The sequence below is a fragment of the Nicotiana tabacum genome, chromosome 19 (genome assembly GCF_000715075.1).
Source record: "Nicotiana tabacum cultivar K326 chromosome 19, ASM71507v2, whole genome shotgun sequence".
Lineage (NCBI taxonomy): Eukaryota > Viridiplantae > Streptophyta > Magnoliopsida > Solanales > Solanaceae > Nicotiana > Nicotiana tabacum.
Genome location: NC_134098.1, coordinates 136,594,741 through 136,612,622, shown reverse-complemented (window position 1 = coordinate 136,612,622; position 17,882 = coordinate 136,594,741). Strand labels below are relative to the sequence as shown.

Genomic DNA, 17,882 nt, shown 5'->3' with positions numbered 1-17,882 from the left:
TTCCAAAGTGTGTGCTCTCTCTCGAGCTTCATGGCAAAGGTCCCGAACACCAAAGATTACTGCATCTAAATTCAAACACTTTCAGGTATAAATAAGCCTTTTCCAGTTGTTTATACGACTTTAGGAACTCATTGACTTGCCCAACGATGAAATAAAAATATATTTGTCTAACAACAAACGTCTTTGGCAACCAAATTTTCATTAACTATCTACTCCTTAAAGGACAATCCACTATGCCATGGTAATAATATACTTTTCAAGAGAGACAATAATCATTGAACCCAAGTTTAGATCTGTTGCTATAAAATTTGGCCACCTTCTAATTTCTCCAACCGTTGGACTAAGAAAAAAGAAACTGATCCTACTAGATTTAGAAATCTCGGAACCAACAAACTGATTAGTGCTCAAGATGGAAAACATATTCTGTCAAGCGCTGTAATTTACTGGGGTCTAGCTTCTGTTCTGTCACAACTGCCTGTTTCTTCACAGTAAGCATTTGAGAAGCTGGATCCAATACCCAACCCTGTTGCAGCACATCTGAAAGGGAGATGACAAAGTCATTATTACCAATCAGTGAAAACTCATGAACACATTATGACAGAGATCTTTTTCTGGCAAGTATAAATGAGACTTGCATATAAATTGCAACAGCAACAAACAAAAACCAAATAGGCGAGAGCTTATGAATACCCAAGATGTAGAGATAAATGGATAAGCAGACGAAAGACTTCATTCTATATGCTTCTTTAACAATTGATGCCCCCTTATATTTGTTAATTACTTCAACCAAATTGATTTGATCTTAGAATATCATAGCCTGTGAAACCTTTTTAACGATTCAACAACTTGATAAACTTCAGTTCATTTAGTGCCTTATTATGTACCAAAAATAAACTCTTAGAGACTGCAAGCACGCTGTAGGATAAAATCTTACAGTTTGTAGCATCATTTTCATTCATTCCAAGGAACTGAGCTGTATCTTGTGTGCTAATAGTTGAATAAGCAGAAAGCAGGAGCTCAAACATCCTTTTCCTGTATAATTCTGCAGAAGGATGACATGAAAATGATAAGAAAATCCAACATACAGGAGGTACAAGAACTTGAAGTTTAACTTTATATACTACGGTTCCCTTCATATATTTGAGTAATTGCTTTCTCTATAAATCTAGAAAAATGGCTAGCAACTAATGACATTTTCGCAGCAATTGCGGTCTCACCCAATGTCACAAAGATATAAAAAAAATGCATGAATTTCATATTTGCATCTACTGGATGCCAGTAATGAAATTTACTATTACTTCATACAAAAAACTGCATGAATTTCAAAACACAAAAAATAGTTGACGATTTACTTTTTAACCACACTACGGAAGATCCTAAGAGCTGGAACTTAGCTTGCTGAAACACTGTTCGCCTCCTTGAAATGCTCTTGCACCTTTCCTTTAACATGGTCTGACAACTAATTCATCCATGCTTCTTTCTCTCCCACAACCAATCCCAACTCAGAAGAACTCCACATAGACTTGAGGAGAGCATATACTTTGGTATATACACACATCAGTTGATCCTTAACCTCTCATAAAATTGTAGTAGTATGGTTCTAAGTAAGTATTACTTCTTTTTTCTGATAGGTGGTATGGTTCAAGTATTATCTGCGAGCTCTTCAGAGATATGATGATAGAGCTGCATACCAATGTCTTCTCATTTGAAATTTTTTTTTTTGAAATAGAAAATTACGCGCCAAATTATCCTTTATATCCTCAAAGATATTTTTCCTCAATTTTTCAGCCAATTACATGATAGATTTCATGTATCTGGAGAGGTACCAATTATTTAAAATAACCCATGACTCTGACTAGCTCACAAAGTAAATGTTAATAGAAAGAGTATATATTGTCCTTGTTTTAGTAAATCTAATGCCTCGTCAGAATTAAACATGCCGACAACAAGAAGCTATTAAGCTCGCCCAACTCAAATACGAGTAACTGACAAACATGAATTCAGAGAAAAATTAACAAAGAAGAAAATAGGAGCACAGAGACATTATTCAAAAGAACATTATCCACAATTATCTAGATCAATAAGTTTATCAATGCCAACTTGCCAAGATTCAAGCATATAGTTGATACTCCCCAACCGACAATCACAAGATCAAAGGAGGAACAAAATTGACCGTCGCGGTTCAGAAAAAGGCAACACCTTATGATCTCCCTTTCTAGGGGATCACACCACTAAACCCAGCCTAAAATAATAAGCTCAAACAAGATAAAACTTGCTTATAGTGACTGTTTCAGTGTTTCTAACCAAACCAGCCATTGGCCCGTTGCTAATAGAAGATATCATTCCAATTTTTTCTTTGTTATACCCTGACATACAGAACAGTAGTAGAACGACTCTCCCTGCCCACTTAAGTTGTTTACCTGAAAGTGTCCATTTGACTTTGAGATAAGTTCATAGACACCATTCTAGTCTCAAGCCATTATCAAACTCCAACAGCTAATCCTGGAGGTGCAGCTCAACTTTGTGATTTATGCAGATTCATAGATTCTTCTAATTGACAACAGTAGCAATACTTTGTCAATCCTTACATGTAACTTGATCCACATTCATTTTTAATACAGAAGAGAAGTAACAATCTCTGGCAATTAGCTTATAAATCCCAATTCTTAGTAATTCATAAATTCTACTGTCTTAATAACCTTCAGAAAAGAAAACAAATCCTTATAGGCTTCTGACAGGCACAAAAAGGAATGCTGATCCCTTGGCAAATCCCAAGTAAAGTAGAAACTTATTGATTGAGCTTTCAAACTAATATTTTTTTATCAGGGACAAAAAGAATGTCGGCCCATTGCTAAATGCCGACTTATGGAGAAACTTATGTAAAGCATTCAACAAAATCTGACTAGACCATAGATTAACAGAAGATGATCAATGAAATCTTTACCATCTGCTCTATCAATAATTACACTAATAATAATAAAGAGTAGGAAAATGCACCAACTTGCCTGCAAAGGAAGCCACAATTGGCTGAACCTCAGGAGTCCAGCTGAATTCTCGAATAGCCTCATACACGCCAACGTAGTCCCTCGTCCAAAGCTTCTGCCCGATCCTCCAAACAGCAACCACCTCAGGCCGGCCCTCCTTTATTGCGGCAGGTATCTTCTTCCACAGAAATCGTGCGCTATTACTGCAAAAGTACCACATTAAAAAATTTAACCCTAATCAATTCCTTAATAACACCCAATCTAAAACCTTAAAATTCCAGAATTAGAGTTGCTATTAATACAAAATAAGGGATTACATGTCATTGTTGTAAATATGGCCTAGAAGGTGAATCGCGTAAGGCCATTCGTCTTGAAAATCAATTCCCTCAGCGGCACCCTATGAGTACGACCAAAGCGAATAGAAACAATTAGTGGTTTTTAGTTTCAAATCGGTTGAACGGATAATAATAGAATGGCAATAAATTGAGAGGAAATAAGGAGAAATTGCCTGAAGTAAGAGGTTGTCACAGATATCAGCAATCTTGTCATAGGATTTAGACGCCAAAGCTTCGTTGAGGAGAGAGGTATCCATTGGAGGGCACTGCTTTTTCTCGTCTCTCTTCTCCTTCTACACAGTCGCTGATTCTCTGCAGGGAGATCAGAATTACAATATAGTGGCTAGTTTGGGCTTTTGGTCTTTGGGCCTGAGGTCTTAAACATCAAAGTCACCATTGTTTATGGTACCTTTACCTAAGAGTTTAAAAAAAATATAATAAATTTTTAGCATGAAACTCAATATTACATTTGTGACAAAAAAATATTTATATTTATATCACATAGTTCCATTAAAATAGGAATATTAATTATTAATCCCTAAACATAAGCAATTTGAATGGAAAGTCAATAATTTTTTGTACAAAAATCATGCCTTTTTTTCTCTTTATCTATTAGCTTTCCTTCTTTTTTTTCATCTTCTTAATTTTGTTTTCTATCGAAACCAATATATTTTCTAAATTTGTTTCATTTATTTTTTTTTTAATTATCTTTCTTAAGTTTTTCTTTTCCTTCTTTCTTCCGTTCTTAACATGAAAATCTTACTTCGATAATAATATATATACAAAATGTAGATATAAAAAAATATACATTGAATTAATACATATAAAATATACAAAACATATACATAAAAAATACATCTTCAATTAAGATGACACTTAGACATGTGAAATATACATAAAAAATATATCTTAAATTTAATTAAGATGGCATATAAATATACAAAAAATATATACATAAAAAATACATCCTGAATTAAAATGGCACTTGACATATAAAATATATTTGAAATATACATTAAAATACATCTTAAAATAAGACGGCACTTCACAAATAAATATACAAAAATTATATACATAAAAATACATTTTGAATTAAAGTGATACTTGATATACAAAGTATAAAAGACGTATAAATCAATACATCTTGAATTTAGGTGGCATTCACATATGTATCGAATTTTCAAAAATAGAGTGAAAAAGATGAATGTTGGAAAGGGAGAATGGAGATGGACAAAAAAAGTATTTTCTGTGATTAGTGAGTCAGCTTACTTATTAAATGTTGAGCTTAATTTTTATAATATGTTAATAATAAAAAAAAGTGCTCTTTATGTAATAAACAATAAATGATGTTATTTTTTAAATTATAGTTAAAAAAAGATCAAGCGCGTAAAAACCCTTATTTAGTTACTTTTTTTTTAGCACATTTTTAGAACCACCTTATATTGTGATTATGTTACGAAATTTTTTGATAAAATAGTCCTACGCTAAAATTTTAAAGCTTTGAAGCATGTTGTCATAATTTTCAGTTCTGACATGCTTCAAAATTGCAACGTGCTTCAAAAATCAAAATTCAGTTTGAAAAATCAATAATGACGTCTGCAATTAGATTTTGAAGCAGCTAGATTTTAAAAACTCTATAAATCCTTTATTTAATTAGGGATGGTCAAAACAACTACTTGTGGCTTGTTCATCCCTCCCCCCCCCCCAACCCCACCCCACCCCCACACACACTCAAAACATTACATGCATTCTATTGAGGACGTATATTTTAACAGAGTAAAATAACTTTTATATTATCAGTATAAATGATCTTGTTGTATCATATTGTAGTAGTTTTTTTTAATTGACCTTGTACATTCATATCCAGTATATTTCACTATGTAGCCATTAGGTAGATACTATTTGATTAAAGTTGTTTTAAAAATTATAGTTGTGATACATAAAAAATTATACAAACAGGTCATCCATAACTCAATTACATGTAAAACTCTATAATAAATATTAATCAGTATAACCTAATAAAATAATAACTAACTTGTTACTATAATATATTAAAATACAATAATAATGTAAAAACATATATATAAACTTAATTCATAATAGTAATAAAATTCATGTAGGATGAGGGCTACTAACATTATTAAAAAGATCTTCATTTGGTATATGCAAAGCGCATTAAGCTATTACGAAGTCATGGTTTTTATTGGAGTACGCTACTGATTGAGTTTGAATCATTTATCTTAATTGTGGAAGGCAGGGAGCTCACCAAGTGAACTATCCTACAATCTCATTTTTAAAGGTTCACATTTACTGGCTCACATTTTTGTTCCTGTGCCGAAATATCAAATTTCTACCTTTTTTGACCATATATAATTTTTATTTGTAGAATAAGCTGATAAGGTAGTCGATTTGAGCTTGAGATTATTGGTAGGTTTATGACCCGAATTATCTTTGCTGAGAAAGTGGCCGAGCAACATGTATATTTAAGTGGATTCAATTGAATACATTTGGTGGAATGTTATACTATCCAATTAAAGGAAAAATTAACATTGGATGACTAACATATAATAGAAATTGACAAAATTTTGCACCAACATATAATAGAGTGTGGGATAGCCGCTTCTTAACGTGTTATTTAGTTTTTATCCAGTATTTTTAATGTTGAGCAAAAATAGTCACTACTCTATTAAAATTAATACGAAAAGATATTTTTACCCTTTTTTCATGAGTGCTGTATAAATATTAAGGATATGATGTCCTTAACATTTACATTGCACACATGGAGTTAAGGACGTCATGTCCTTAATATTTACACTGCACATATGAAGTTAAGGACATGATGTCCTAAAGTTTAACAACGGAAAGTGCAAATACATGACACTTTGTCCTTAATATTTACACAACATTCATGGGACACCATGTCATTAATATTTACAAAATACTCATAAAGTTAAGGATGCCATGTCCTTAACATTTACATTGCACACATGAAGTTTAGGACACCATGTCCTTAACATTTACACTGCACATATGAAGTTAAGGACATGAGGTCCTAAAGTTTAACAATAAAAGATGCAAATACAAGTTAAGGACATTATGTCCTTAATATTTACACTTTATACATGAAGTTAAGGACGACATGTCCTTAACTTTTACTATGCACATATGAAGTTAAGGACATGATGTCCTAAAGTTTAACAACGGAAGGTGCAAATACATGACACTTTGTCCTTAATATTTACACAACATTCATGAAGTTAAGGACACCATGTCCTTAATATTTACACAACACCCATGTCTAGCACAAGGGTATTTTCGTCCGGTCGGATAAAAAAATATTAAGCACTGGCTAAAGAGTAAATATATTTTAAACAGTGGCTAAAGAATAAAGACATCTCTAATTAGTGGCTAACTGTGCACTTCCACGCAATTAAACAAATAACTGCAGCTGGGCTAGGAAAGTCCATCTAAGGAAGCTAGGCTAGAATCCAGATGGCTAAATCCAGCCCATTTAACTCCGATAGACAATTATATAAATCCATATTTTACTAGGGTTTTACACTTTGAGCGAGGCCCCGTAGTTCCCCAGTAGCCGTCTATTGCAGGTTCTTCTCCCTCTCCAACTTCTTAGTCTCTAACTTCTACCGATGCATTGTCATTTCCTGATATCTTAGTTTACTCATTCCATCACTGTCACTGTTACAACTATGTAAATCTTAAAATAAGTGTTATGTAGTACCAATCACTTATAGAACCAAATGCAATTTAACTACAGATATTTTAATCTGAAACTACTTTTCTAAAATTTCATCGATGCATTCGTGTTCTTTTCAGAATAAGTTGTTATACTCCTATCTATATGCCATGTAACTACGGATTGTTATGTACATTTTTTAGCTTTCCGAGTGTTTATTGTGTATGTGCGTGTGGGTTTTTTCCTTGGGGCCGTCTGTGCTTATAGAAGAATGTGACTAGTTCATTAGTTTAAGCTGATTAATGTTTTCATTGGTTACAGATAGGAGGAGGAGAAAATGTCTCACAGGAAGTTTGAGCATCCAAGACACGGTTCTTTGGGATTTCTGCCCAGGAAGCGTGCTGCCAGACACAGGGGAAAGGGTATTATTACATTCTTTCTCTTATTACAACAAGCATTCTTTTTAATAGTTCTGAATTAATGTCTATTGTGTAATGGCATTTTGATCACTGACTATAAGTTTAGTTATGTTTAGCTATGTAAATATTGCAATAAACAAAATCCTCTGGTTATTGCTGGATTAACTTTGCTCCTGTTAATCATTCATCGATAAAAACATGCCATCCATAATAAAATGTATTTATGCAGCCATATGGTAAGATAGCTTCTAAAGTATATTCCTCAATAAAATCATTTTCCATTATTTGGTTATCTTGAACCGTTGAAAACATTTTCCTTGCTGAACATAAAGAAAACAGTTTACTCTTGATGTATTGATGAGCATCCATCACTATGAATATGTGAAACTGTTCTAAACCTTTAATGCTCACAACATATCACCAAAGCACCACTTTAGTGTGCTATCCCATCTCAAGAGGTATTCATATTTATGCCATGTAAACAGTTTCCACCTGAAGAATATGTTTTACATGGAAATACATTATTTTGTTTGGAAAGCATTTTACATCATACCTAAACACACTCATAATTATGTGAGAGATGTTCATTTTAATCGTTTTTAAACTATTGCAGTGAAGGCATTCCCAAAGGATGATCCAAACAAGCCCTGCAAGCTAACTGCCTTCTTGGGCTACAAAGCTGGCATGACTCACATTGTCAGAGATGTTGAAAAACCTGGATCAAGTAAGCTATCTTTTCTTCATGTATTTTATTTCAGTTGTGATTTAGTCCATATCTTTCTCGGCTCTTCATTAGTATCTTTGGTTTGAAAATTGGCAATAAACTAGATTTGTAAGGAAGCAGTATTATTGATACTTCACTTTAAATCTTTTATACTATTAAATTTTCACATTCATCTGGTGATTACAGAACTCCACAAGAAAGAGACATGTGAAGCTGTCACCATCATTGAAACACCTCCAATGGTGATTGTTGGTGTTGTTGGGTATGTGAAGACACCTCGTGGTCTTCGTTGCCTGAACACTGTCTGGGCTCAACATCTCAGTGAAGAGCTTAAGAGGAGGTTCTACAAGAACTGGTGCAAGTCCAAGAAGAAGGCCTTCTTGAAATACTCCAAGAAATATGAATCTGATGAAGGGAAAAAGGACATCCAGACACAGCTGGAGAAATTGAAGAAGTATGCATGCGTCATCCGTGTTTTGGCTCACACTCAGGTAATCTTAGTCCAATATCATCTTCAACAACAGCTATTCCTTTTAGTGTGCCTAGAAACTCCTGTCTTTCGATGTGCCCAAGAACTGTGTTGTGAAAATACCTGTATTCTAGATAGATTTTGATTTTCAAATCGTGTACATCTCATATAAGTATTAGATAAGAGGTAGTGTCAGACTTACAATGCCATCCCTATTTTGGTTCAGCAGATAATATGGTTTCTCTCCACCGGTTATGTTTGAAGTCATTTTGGTTTAGACCTCATTCCAAATCTTTTTTAATGTTTTTGAATATTTTTCAGTGTCTTAGATATGTATACAAATAAGATAAGCTTACCTAGACTCTATATAATGGGATTGCCTTTTTAAAAAAAACGGCAGATAAGGAAGATGAAGGGTCTGAAACAGAAGAAAGCCCATTTGATGGAGATACAGGTGAATGGTGGGACAATTGCTCAGAAGGTTGACTTTGCATATGGTTTCTTCGAGAAGCAGGTTCCAGTTGATGCTGTTTTTCAGAAGGATGAGATGATTGACATCATTGGTGTCACCAAGGGTAAGGGTTATGAAGGTGTTGTAACTCGTTGGGGTGTGACACGTCTTCCTCGCAAAACCCACAGGGGTCTGCGTAAGGTTGCTTGTATTGGTGCCTGGCACCCTGCTAGAGTTTCCTACACAGTTGCCCGTGCTGGTCAAAATGGATACCATCACCGTACCGAGATGAACAAGAAGGTTTACAAACTAGGGAAGGCTGGCCAAGAGTCCCATGCTGCTGTAACTGATTTTGACAGGTATGCAACGTTGCCTTTTTTTTCTTTCTAAAGCTTGTCCTTTCCTACAAGGGGATGCTCTATATTCTACTTATGTGAACTAGTGCTTTTGCGTGAGCAATTGCACATTTACGATTGCTCAAAAACCAGTCAAGCTGTTGCCTTATGCTGAAAATGTCTTACATTCTGCATGTGGCCCGTGGTTGTGTGCTTTTTACCATATACTGTACCTTCGATTATACCGGTTCTCTTTTTCTGAGCTGTGATTACTTTTCATTAATGTTAACAGGACCGAGAAAGACATTACTCCCATGGGTGGATTTCCCCATTATGGTGTGGTGAAGGATGATTACCTGTTGATCAAGGGATGCTGTGTTGGTCCTAAGAAGAGGGTTGTAACCCTTCGTCAGTCCCTGCTCAACCAGACCTCTCGTGTCGCTCTTGAGGAGATTAAGCTGAAGTTCATCGATACATCCTCAAAGTTTGGACATGGTCGCTTCCAGACCACTCAAGAGAAGCAGAAATTCTATGGCCGGTTGAAGGCTTAAGTGTTTCAGTATTCAGCTCATTGGGTGGAACACAAGTTTTAAACAAGTTATTATTGCTGTTACTCTTTATTTTCATCGGTTGGTTTGGAAGACAATTTTGACATTTTAAAGCTCTGTCGCATTGAGGATTCTAGTTGAGAATATTAGTAATGCAAAAGTTTTGTTGTTGTGGTTCAAAGGCATGATCACTACGTGAGAGTTGAGACCTTTATGTGTTTGATTCTAAGCCATTAGTGCGTGTTGCTAGAATAGCCATGCATATTAAGATTTGATTTTTGTGCCTGCCATTTTTATCAAGCTTGCCTCTCTTGTTAATTTGGATGGAGGATCAGTCACCATTCTGATATAGAGGGGCATAAATTAAGAGAGCTCTCCACGAGTGTCTCATGATTCATTTCGAGGGTAAGAAATGCTATCACCTCCGTTCCTTGCCCATGATAGTTTCACACAGTTCTATCAGTTCTTATATTTCATCTCATTCTAGTATTAATTTATATAAAACTACTTTAGGTTAGGGGAATAGGACAAGGAAAATAACAGGTTCCACAAATCAAATTTCAATATCTGATTTAGACATCCTTTTTGTAATATTTCGATGATTTACCACCCGTTTATGCCAATCTCATGGCCTTTGTTGTTCCTCTTCTACGTTATTGTTATTTAGTTTGATTTATTATTTTATTTTAAACATTTTTCATTTCTTAGTGGAGAGACCAATTTTAAATTTTATTTAAAAAAGATACAGGAAAAAACTTTTTCCTTTGGGGTTAAAACCAGCTACTGTCATGTGAAGGGTAAAAAGTTCGTTTCTGAAAGCATGCTTTGCTTCGACTAAGCTTTGGAAGCCATGGAAGGCAGAGTTGAGGACGACATCTGAGAATTGGATTAAAAACTTAATCTTTTGCCTCAGGCTATGAATCATCTCTACATTTTTACGAGATATATTGAGGTCTAATATTTTACGAGATAAAGTTAAAAGTCACACAAATTAGACCTTAATTTAAGTTTGAAGAGATCTTTATAAAGTGTATTATCGTTGTATTGTTTTCTCAGCTACTTAGTTCATTTGCCTATTTGGTGAAGCTAATTTTTGTTCCAGTGGAAGCTAAAAAAAATAAAAATCTTCTACCTTTGGATGGCATAACTGAAGAATGAGCCTCGTCAAGCAGAACATCTTGTAGTTCTCGATTTATTGTTACTATTAATGAATAAGAAATAATACGATGTGGTTTACCTTTAATTTCAGAGAAAATGTCGGTTTACCTAAGCATAGTACGTTGCATACTAATAAGACACTAATTTTGAGCAAGTAAATTAAGATGATTTAATTGTGTTCGTAAATTAATAGTTAGGAATTAGACTTCTTAGCACTTAAATCATTTTTTGTTTGACATTATGAATCTGATGACTACTTAGTTTTTTTTCCTTCTTTCCCTTAATCCTTCGACACTGTAAAGATTAATTCAGTTATAGCTTATATTAGAGAAGTTATTCGACAGGATATTTCACTCAGGAGGGTAAAGCTGCAAGAAAAGAAATAGATACAACAATGAAAAGGACGCACATCTCCGATAAATAAGATTCGAGAATCCAGAATTCATTTGATAAAGTCACAGAATCAGATTCTCTCTTTAGAGTCGAAAGTTAGTGAAAAAGAATTAATTTATCCAATAAATAAAATATAATACTAGTAAATGACAATGAGTCGTGGCATAACAATGTATTAAAAATACAACAGTCCAAAACTTTACAACGCAGAACAAAAATTTCTCCAGAAAAAAGAAGAAAAGAAAATCCAGTTAATAAATAAATGTCCTTTTCACTACAATTAGTTGGCTCAAGAATCTTGCTTTTAGTATTTCTTTTACTTCTTTTGAATTTGCTTTTTTCTTTTTCTTATACCAAGTCCAACAATATAGATGTGCATTAAACTTCTGGATTAATTAAGAGTTACAGTGTCATACGCTTAGACCGTCGAATCCACATTGCTTGTATGTGAGAGCCTGTTTCCTAGGGCTGATCACTATTGCGCAATCCACTGATACCTGTTCAACACAATTCATCATGTACATTTCTAAACACATGTTTCTGCAAGGATAACAAAACACTCATCTTTGCAGGAAAACAATCAAATCAAAGGATTAAAGGAATGAGGAATACATAAAGGGGATTCAAAGAAAATGCAAGAATGTCACACTTAAGATCTGAAATTGTGCTCCAACACACTTATTGAACTCCCTTGGACTACTATACTAGAATTTCTCTTATGTCAAGGAGAGATTCAACGACTTATATGCCACAAAAATAAATCGCTTTCATCCTATTTGTGACATGATTTTTCGGTGAAGGGAATTCAAGAATTGAACCCTTACCAACATCTAGCTTCGTCCTAGCTTCCGCCTATGGTGCAAGTTGTATTGTTGTAGCAAAGGAGGAGCATGACTTATGTGTAGTGTACTTAGACCCACTCGGGAATATCCAGGACTTTTTTCAAGTCAGTAAATGCTGAATATCACTACACTTGCTAATTCTTTGTTGTGACGATGGACGGATACCCAAGCCACTACGATTATGCATATCTGATGAGAATAGTTGCTTAGAGTAAAGCTGTTTTTTAAAAGGCGGGGGAGTTAGACTGCTGAAGATGGTAAAAAGTGGCTGGAATGTCAGGGGAATGCCCCCTCCACCACAGATTGCGTTAGGGATCCAGGACTAATAGGCTTAAAGCATCAAGAGATAAACTAGCTCAAGAATTAAGATATCCAACCACATGAGAGAACATGGAACTAATCACTAGTCACAACTCTTTGGAGAGAGTTCCTAAAATTGTGAATCTTGGCCTTCTTTACCTATGAAGAGTAGTGTATTCGCTAGGAAACTAGCACTCAGAGACGGAGCTACATTGTATTGAAGGAGGGTTCAATTGAACTCCCCTCCTCAGAAAATTATATCGACAAATATAGTAAAAACAATTTAGTATATACACAAAAATTGTTGAATCCTCTTTGATATAAGAGAAACTTCTAATGTAATGACAAAGGTGACTTAAAACTTACTTTAGGTTGCAAGTTCAAATCTCAAATATTGCATTCTTTCAATTTTTAAATTCTGCTTTTAAAATTCATAACTCCACCACTACTTGCACTGGTGGTGTCAAGAACATGGCTGGTCTAAAATTTGAATGGTGTCAAGAAATGTCAGTATACAAAGAAAATCAACATAAGAGAGAAGAGCAAGATCCAGTCAAGACAGGATCCGTACCACACTCTAATACTAGGTGGACAAATTGTACTGCCCACTATAATGGTCTACTACCACAGACCAGCTCATATTGTGGGTTCTACATTCCAAAAAACTACGGCAAACACCCAAATCAATGTAGAATATCGTACTCACCTCGTCCCAACTTATACAATACTCTTTTTTAAGGAAACAAATGTTAAAATGTTGATTTATTTTTGCATTAGCGACAAAATATCAAACAAATAATAGTAGAATAATTAGTTCAAGAGACAAAGCAAAATTTAAAATTAATCTTGAATTCTAATCTTATTGGCGAAATAGTCTTGACAAAGAAAAAATGCATTACTGGTATAAATTAGTATGTGAGAAAATGGAGAAACTTAAGACATAAAATGGCAGTTTTGTTGCCAATAATGACCTACTAATATACTTGGATATGACAGGTTAAATGGGTCCCACTACATATTTGTTTGTATTACTACCTATAGAGAGCTTAGACAAAAATATTCCACCGCTAATCATTTATCTCAACCCCAAATAAAAATAAACATAGAGTTCCAACTTTCATTTTTCCCCCTTTATGTACAATGTTTTTTAGTGATGTCCATTCATGTTAGATATCTACAATTATCCTACTCTTACACCAAATCCAAAGTGCACTTAAGTCCAATACATATCTCAAAGCAAACAAGGGCAGTATTTCCATTAATAACAACACTTTTGAGAGTAAATATTAAGCAAAAAGAGCATTTTAGCAAAATCCTATCAAATACTAACCTGCACACCGGGTGAAGTTAGCCCAAGGATTCGAATCTTAGCTCCGACATCACCCAATACCCGTAACTCGACCCGGTCATTCAACGCCGCGTCACGAATCAAATCCGCGGCGTCAGCTTGGAGCAAGTTAACCCGATCCACAACAATGGTAGTTTCGACCCGCTTAACACTATGTGCTGGTTGGTAAAACCCAGGTACGGTGCCCCGACCGAGAGGAATCCCACGGTACATGATAGTGAACCGCGACTGACCGTACTTGATCCCCACCTTGTTGTCATTGAAAGCAGTGAAAACCATGCGAATATTGAGCGAAACAGAGGCAGATGACGTGGCTATCGCAGCTGGGTTGGGAGTAATTCCAACGTACTGAACGCCAACTTGTTGAAGATCGAACTGGGGTTTTTTGGGCTTAACGGCGAGTACTATTACAAGTATGATAGCGAGAATGAGGAGAAGTAAGAATGAAAAAAGGAGGAAAAGACAACAACAACAGCCTTTAATAGAAGCTTTAGAGGAAGAAGAATGAGACGGGTAATAGTGAGGGTGGTGGTGGTGGTTGCCATTGATATTATTTTGGGTAAGTGTAGAGGTCATTTTTTGTGTTAAGAAAGATGAAGATGGAGAAGAATAGTTGGGAAAAAGGAAGACCCACCAATCTCTTCCTCTCTCTTGCTTTTTCTGTACTCCTTTTTCGACTTTGCTTTGCTTTTGGAGATGGAGGGAGGGAGGGAGAGGACAACGGTGTGTGAGAAAGAGTACTCTCTATGTGTGTGTTTGCTTGGAATTTAAAAAAGGTGGCATCAAAGTGGGGTAATTTTTTGACTTGGCATTCTTGCCATTATTGTTTTTGGTTCCTCTTTCCTTTTCCTACCCGACCAAAAGCGAGACTACGTACCAATAATATTTTTCTGAACACTCTAGACTATCTATTTTATTACCCTAATTCTCGACATTGATAGGAAGGTATAGAGGTCGAGGATTAGGGTAGTAAAGTAAGTAGTCTAGAGTGTTCATAACAGTAGTATTGACACGTAATCTCACTTTCTGTTGGTAGTAAGTTTTTATGACTAACCGTTGTTTTCTTTCATTGTTAAACACCTTACTGTCTTATTTTTATTCTGCTTTTATATGGTTTTTGGTACTATCTCTTCTTGTCTATATTTTTATTAATGTGGTGCTTATGTTTTACTCAACCGATGGTCTATTGGAAACAACCTCTTTATCCTCACAAGATAGGGGTAAGGTATGCGTATACACTACCCTCCCCAGACCCCACAGTGTGGGATAATACTGAATATATTGTTATTTCTTTTTCCTCTTTCTTAACTTTCAACTGAATTTTCTTTAGAAGAATTGACCGTACAATATTTCACCCTTACAATATTTCACCTTAGTGTATGATTTTCAACATATTATTAAGAGTAACATAGAAATATTTTAAATTAAAGAGTAAGTATATATGTATACGGGTAAAACCGAGGCTAATGAGTACTCCGATTTTTTGGAGGGGCAAAAAAAGCAAGGACGTAACTACAAGGAATCGGAATCGAAGCTAGGAGCCTCTCGTATCAAGGCCCGAAAAAACACCTGCCTTCAGAGCCATCGAGATCGCGACCCCCGGATCCGGTTCGAGTTTCAAGACCTCGGAAAATATTACCAAACGTCCGCGCACTATTAACAAAGGGCCGTGATATTCGTGCCCAACCGGATATCACGACGTGGATCTCAGCCCGTTTCTGTAGCAGATCAATGATAAGCGAAGAGGAAGATGTTTACCTTTCTTAGAATTCTACTTAGGGTAAAACTCCCCTACTATATAAAGGAAAAGTTTATTATTCAACGAGGACATTGTAACACTCGTATCAAGGCAATATAAACTTGTTTTGTCTATTTCTAAGCTATTCAAAGGCTCTTATTCTTGTTCAAAACTATTCATATATATCTTGGCTACGAATCAAAGGCAGATTAATTGTTAAGCCCACAACCGAACCCAGATTCAATACTACTACTGGTTTGGCTATTTATTCTATTTTTCATTTGCTTATCTAACATTATTAATTACTTTTATCGGATTAACCCACATATCCTTAAAATCGTGTATAAATTCAATTGTTATCCATTTTAAGGGTAAACAGTTTGACGGCTAAGGATAATAGTGGTGATTTGATACAATTTTTTATAATACACTCTATTTTACGCTTGTTCTTTGAGATTTTAATTTCAGGTCAACCTAAAAATGTCAAACTCTCAGCCTGCTCACTTGAACGTTGATGTTGAATCTGACCATCACAACGAAAATAACAATATAGTGCCTAGCAACCAGGTGCCCTCTGTTGATCCCAATGGAGTCCCGGTTGCATACCCAGTCGACGCAACTCACATGTGGTCATCGACGCCAACCTGTCGACCGACCCTGAGAACAACGTTCGTGGAGGAACTCGTCCAACGACCCAGGTACGCCCGAAGGTAAAGGCGACAGGATTAATGTGTGGGTGATCATCGAGATGTTACAGGCCTAACAGGCGGCGATAGCACAACTGCAGAATCAAAGTCGTGCCCCCAACAGAGTTGAGCCTTAACCATCCACGAAAAACACCCGAAGAAATTAGCAAGCCACAAAAAGGCCGGGTGAAGCTGACCCCAGGACCAACCCCGAAATAATAAAAATACTTGAGTAACTAACAAAGCAGGTGGAATCGGGGGAGAAGAAAATTGAGGCCAACGACAAAAAAGTGGAGATCTAAAACTCCAGAGTTGATCAAATCCCAAGAGCGCCCCCAATATTGGCCTGGACTCCAAGAATTTTGTCCAAAAGTCTTTCCCTTCGAGCGCGACACCGAAGCCAATCCCGAAGAAGTTCTGTATGCCCGATATTCCGAAGTATAGTGGAACCACGGATCCAAATGAGCACGTGACATCCTACAAGTGTGCCATCAAGGGAAACGACTTAGAAGATGACGAAATCGAGTCGGTTTTGCTGAAAATGTTTGGAGAACCCATGTCAAAATGAGCAATGATATGGTATCACAACTTACCCCCAAAATTTATTGATTCGTTTGCTATGCTTGCATACGCCTTTGTGAAAGCGCATGCCGGGGCCATCAAGGTCGAAACTAGAAAGTCAGATCTTTTCAAGGTAAAACAAAGAGACGACGAGATACTTAGAGAGTTCGTATCGAGGTTCCAAATGAAACGAATGGACTTGCCTCCGGTTGCAGATGATTGGGTCGTTCAGGCATTCACGCAAGGACTTAACCCCCGAAGCTCCTTTGTTTCGCAGCAGCTGAAACAAAACTTGATAGAGTACCCGACGGTGACTTGGGCCGACGTCCATAACAGGTACCAGTCGAAAACCAGAGTCAAGGACGACCAGCTCGGGGCCCCCTCCGGGTCCTTTTATCCTATTAGACCTAATGATAGGTCTAAGAGAGTCGTCGACCATGAACCAAGACCGAACAAAGACCTGTATCAACCGTATAACGAAGATCGAAGGAGCAACGGATCTGGGCGTAATCCTGCAAGAAACGAGAAGAGGAGCGATCGAGGCCACAGTAGTTGGGGACTCGTGAGCAAAAATAGTTTCGATAGGCCACTCGGGGCCAGGAAGGCACCAAGGTTATCAAAATATAACTTCAATGTTGATGCTGCCAGCATCATATCTGCCATCGGGCACATCAAGGATACCAAGTGGCCTCGGCCATTGCATTTCGACCCTACCCAGAGAGACCATATCCTGATGTGTAAGTATCATGGCACTCATGGCCACAGGACCGAGGACTGCCGACAATTAAGAGAAGTAGTGGCCTGGTTATTCAATAACGGGCATCTCCAGGAATTTCTGAGTGATCGAGCCAAAAATCACTTCAGGAACAGGGACTCCAACAAATAGACCAAGCAAGA

The 17,882-nt window shown here is 36.2% G+C and overlaps 3 protein-coding genes across 3 annotated transcripts; 1 reads left to right on the top strand and 2 right to left on the bottom strand.

Annotated features, from left to right (window-relative positions):
• Positions 1-236: 236 nt before the first annotated feature.
• On the bottom strand, positions 237-3,669 carry LOC107768852 (COP9 signalosome complex subunit 8-like). The gene is made up of 5 exons (XM_016588001.2): positions 3,493-3,669; positions 3,302-3,381; positions 3,006-3,187; positions 935-1,042; positions 237-537 (listed from the first exon to the last, which is right to left on the bottom strand). The coding sequence occupies exons 1-5, from the start codon at positions 3,574-3,576 to the stop codon at positions 398-400; spliced, it is 594 nt and encodes a 197-aa protein (XP_016443487.1). The 5' UTR covers positions 3,577-3,669; the 3' UTR covers positions 237-397.
• Positions 3,670-6,887: 3,218 nt separating this feature from the next.
• Positions 6,888-10,140, top strand: LOC107768851 (60S ribosomal protein L3-like). Its single transcript, NM_001325002.1, is given in 6 exon segments — positions 6,888-6,924; positions 7,335-7,435; positions 8,046-8,156; positions 8,343-8,647; positions 9,026-9,435; positions 9,704-10,140. Coding segments are annotated over 5 exon segments (1,170 nt in total). The 5' UTR covers positions 6,888-6,924; positions 7,335-7,350; the 3' UTR covers positions 9,963-10,140.
• Positions 10,141-11,671: 1,531 nt separating this feature from the next.
• On the bottom strand, positions 11,672-14,743 carry LOC107768848 (uncharacterized). The gene is made up of 2 exons (XM_016587997.2): positions 13,983-14,743; positions 11,672-12,007 (listed from the first exon to the last, which is right to left on the bottom strand). The coding sequence occupies exons 1-2, from the start codon at positions 14,574-14,576 to the stop codon at positions 11,921-11,923; spliced, it is 681 nt and encodes a 226-aa protein (XP_016443483.1). The 5' UTR covers positions 14,577-14,743; the 3' UTR covers positions 11,672-11,920.
• Positions 14,744-17,882: the final 3,139 nt, after the last annotated feature.

What these genes read in the sequence shown, in the direction of transcription:
- LOC107768848 (XM_016587997.2), bottom strand. Translation starts at nt 14,576, where the DNA reads ATGACCTCTACACTTACCCAAAATAATATCAATGGCAACCACCACCAC. An exon ending in TAACTTCACCCGGTGTGCAG is followed by an intron (nt 12,008 to 13,982) that starts GTTAGTATTTGA and finishes TGTGTTGAACAG; the next exon opens with GTATCAGTGGATTGCGCAAT.
- LOC107768852 (XM_016588001.2), bottom strand. Translation starts at nt 3,576, where the DNA reads ATGGATACCTCTCTCCTCAACGAAGCTTTGGCGTCTAAATCCTATGAC. An exon ending in GTGACAACCTCTTACTTCAG is followed by an intron (nt 3,382 to 3,492) that starts GCAATTTCTCCT and finishes TCGTACTCATAG; the next exon opens with GGTGCCGCTGAGGGAATTGA. An exon ending in CATATTTACAACAATGACAT is followed by an intron (nt 3,188 to 3,301) that starts GTAATCCCTTAT and finishes GTACTTTTGCAG; the next exon opens with TAATAGCGCACGATTTCTGT.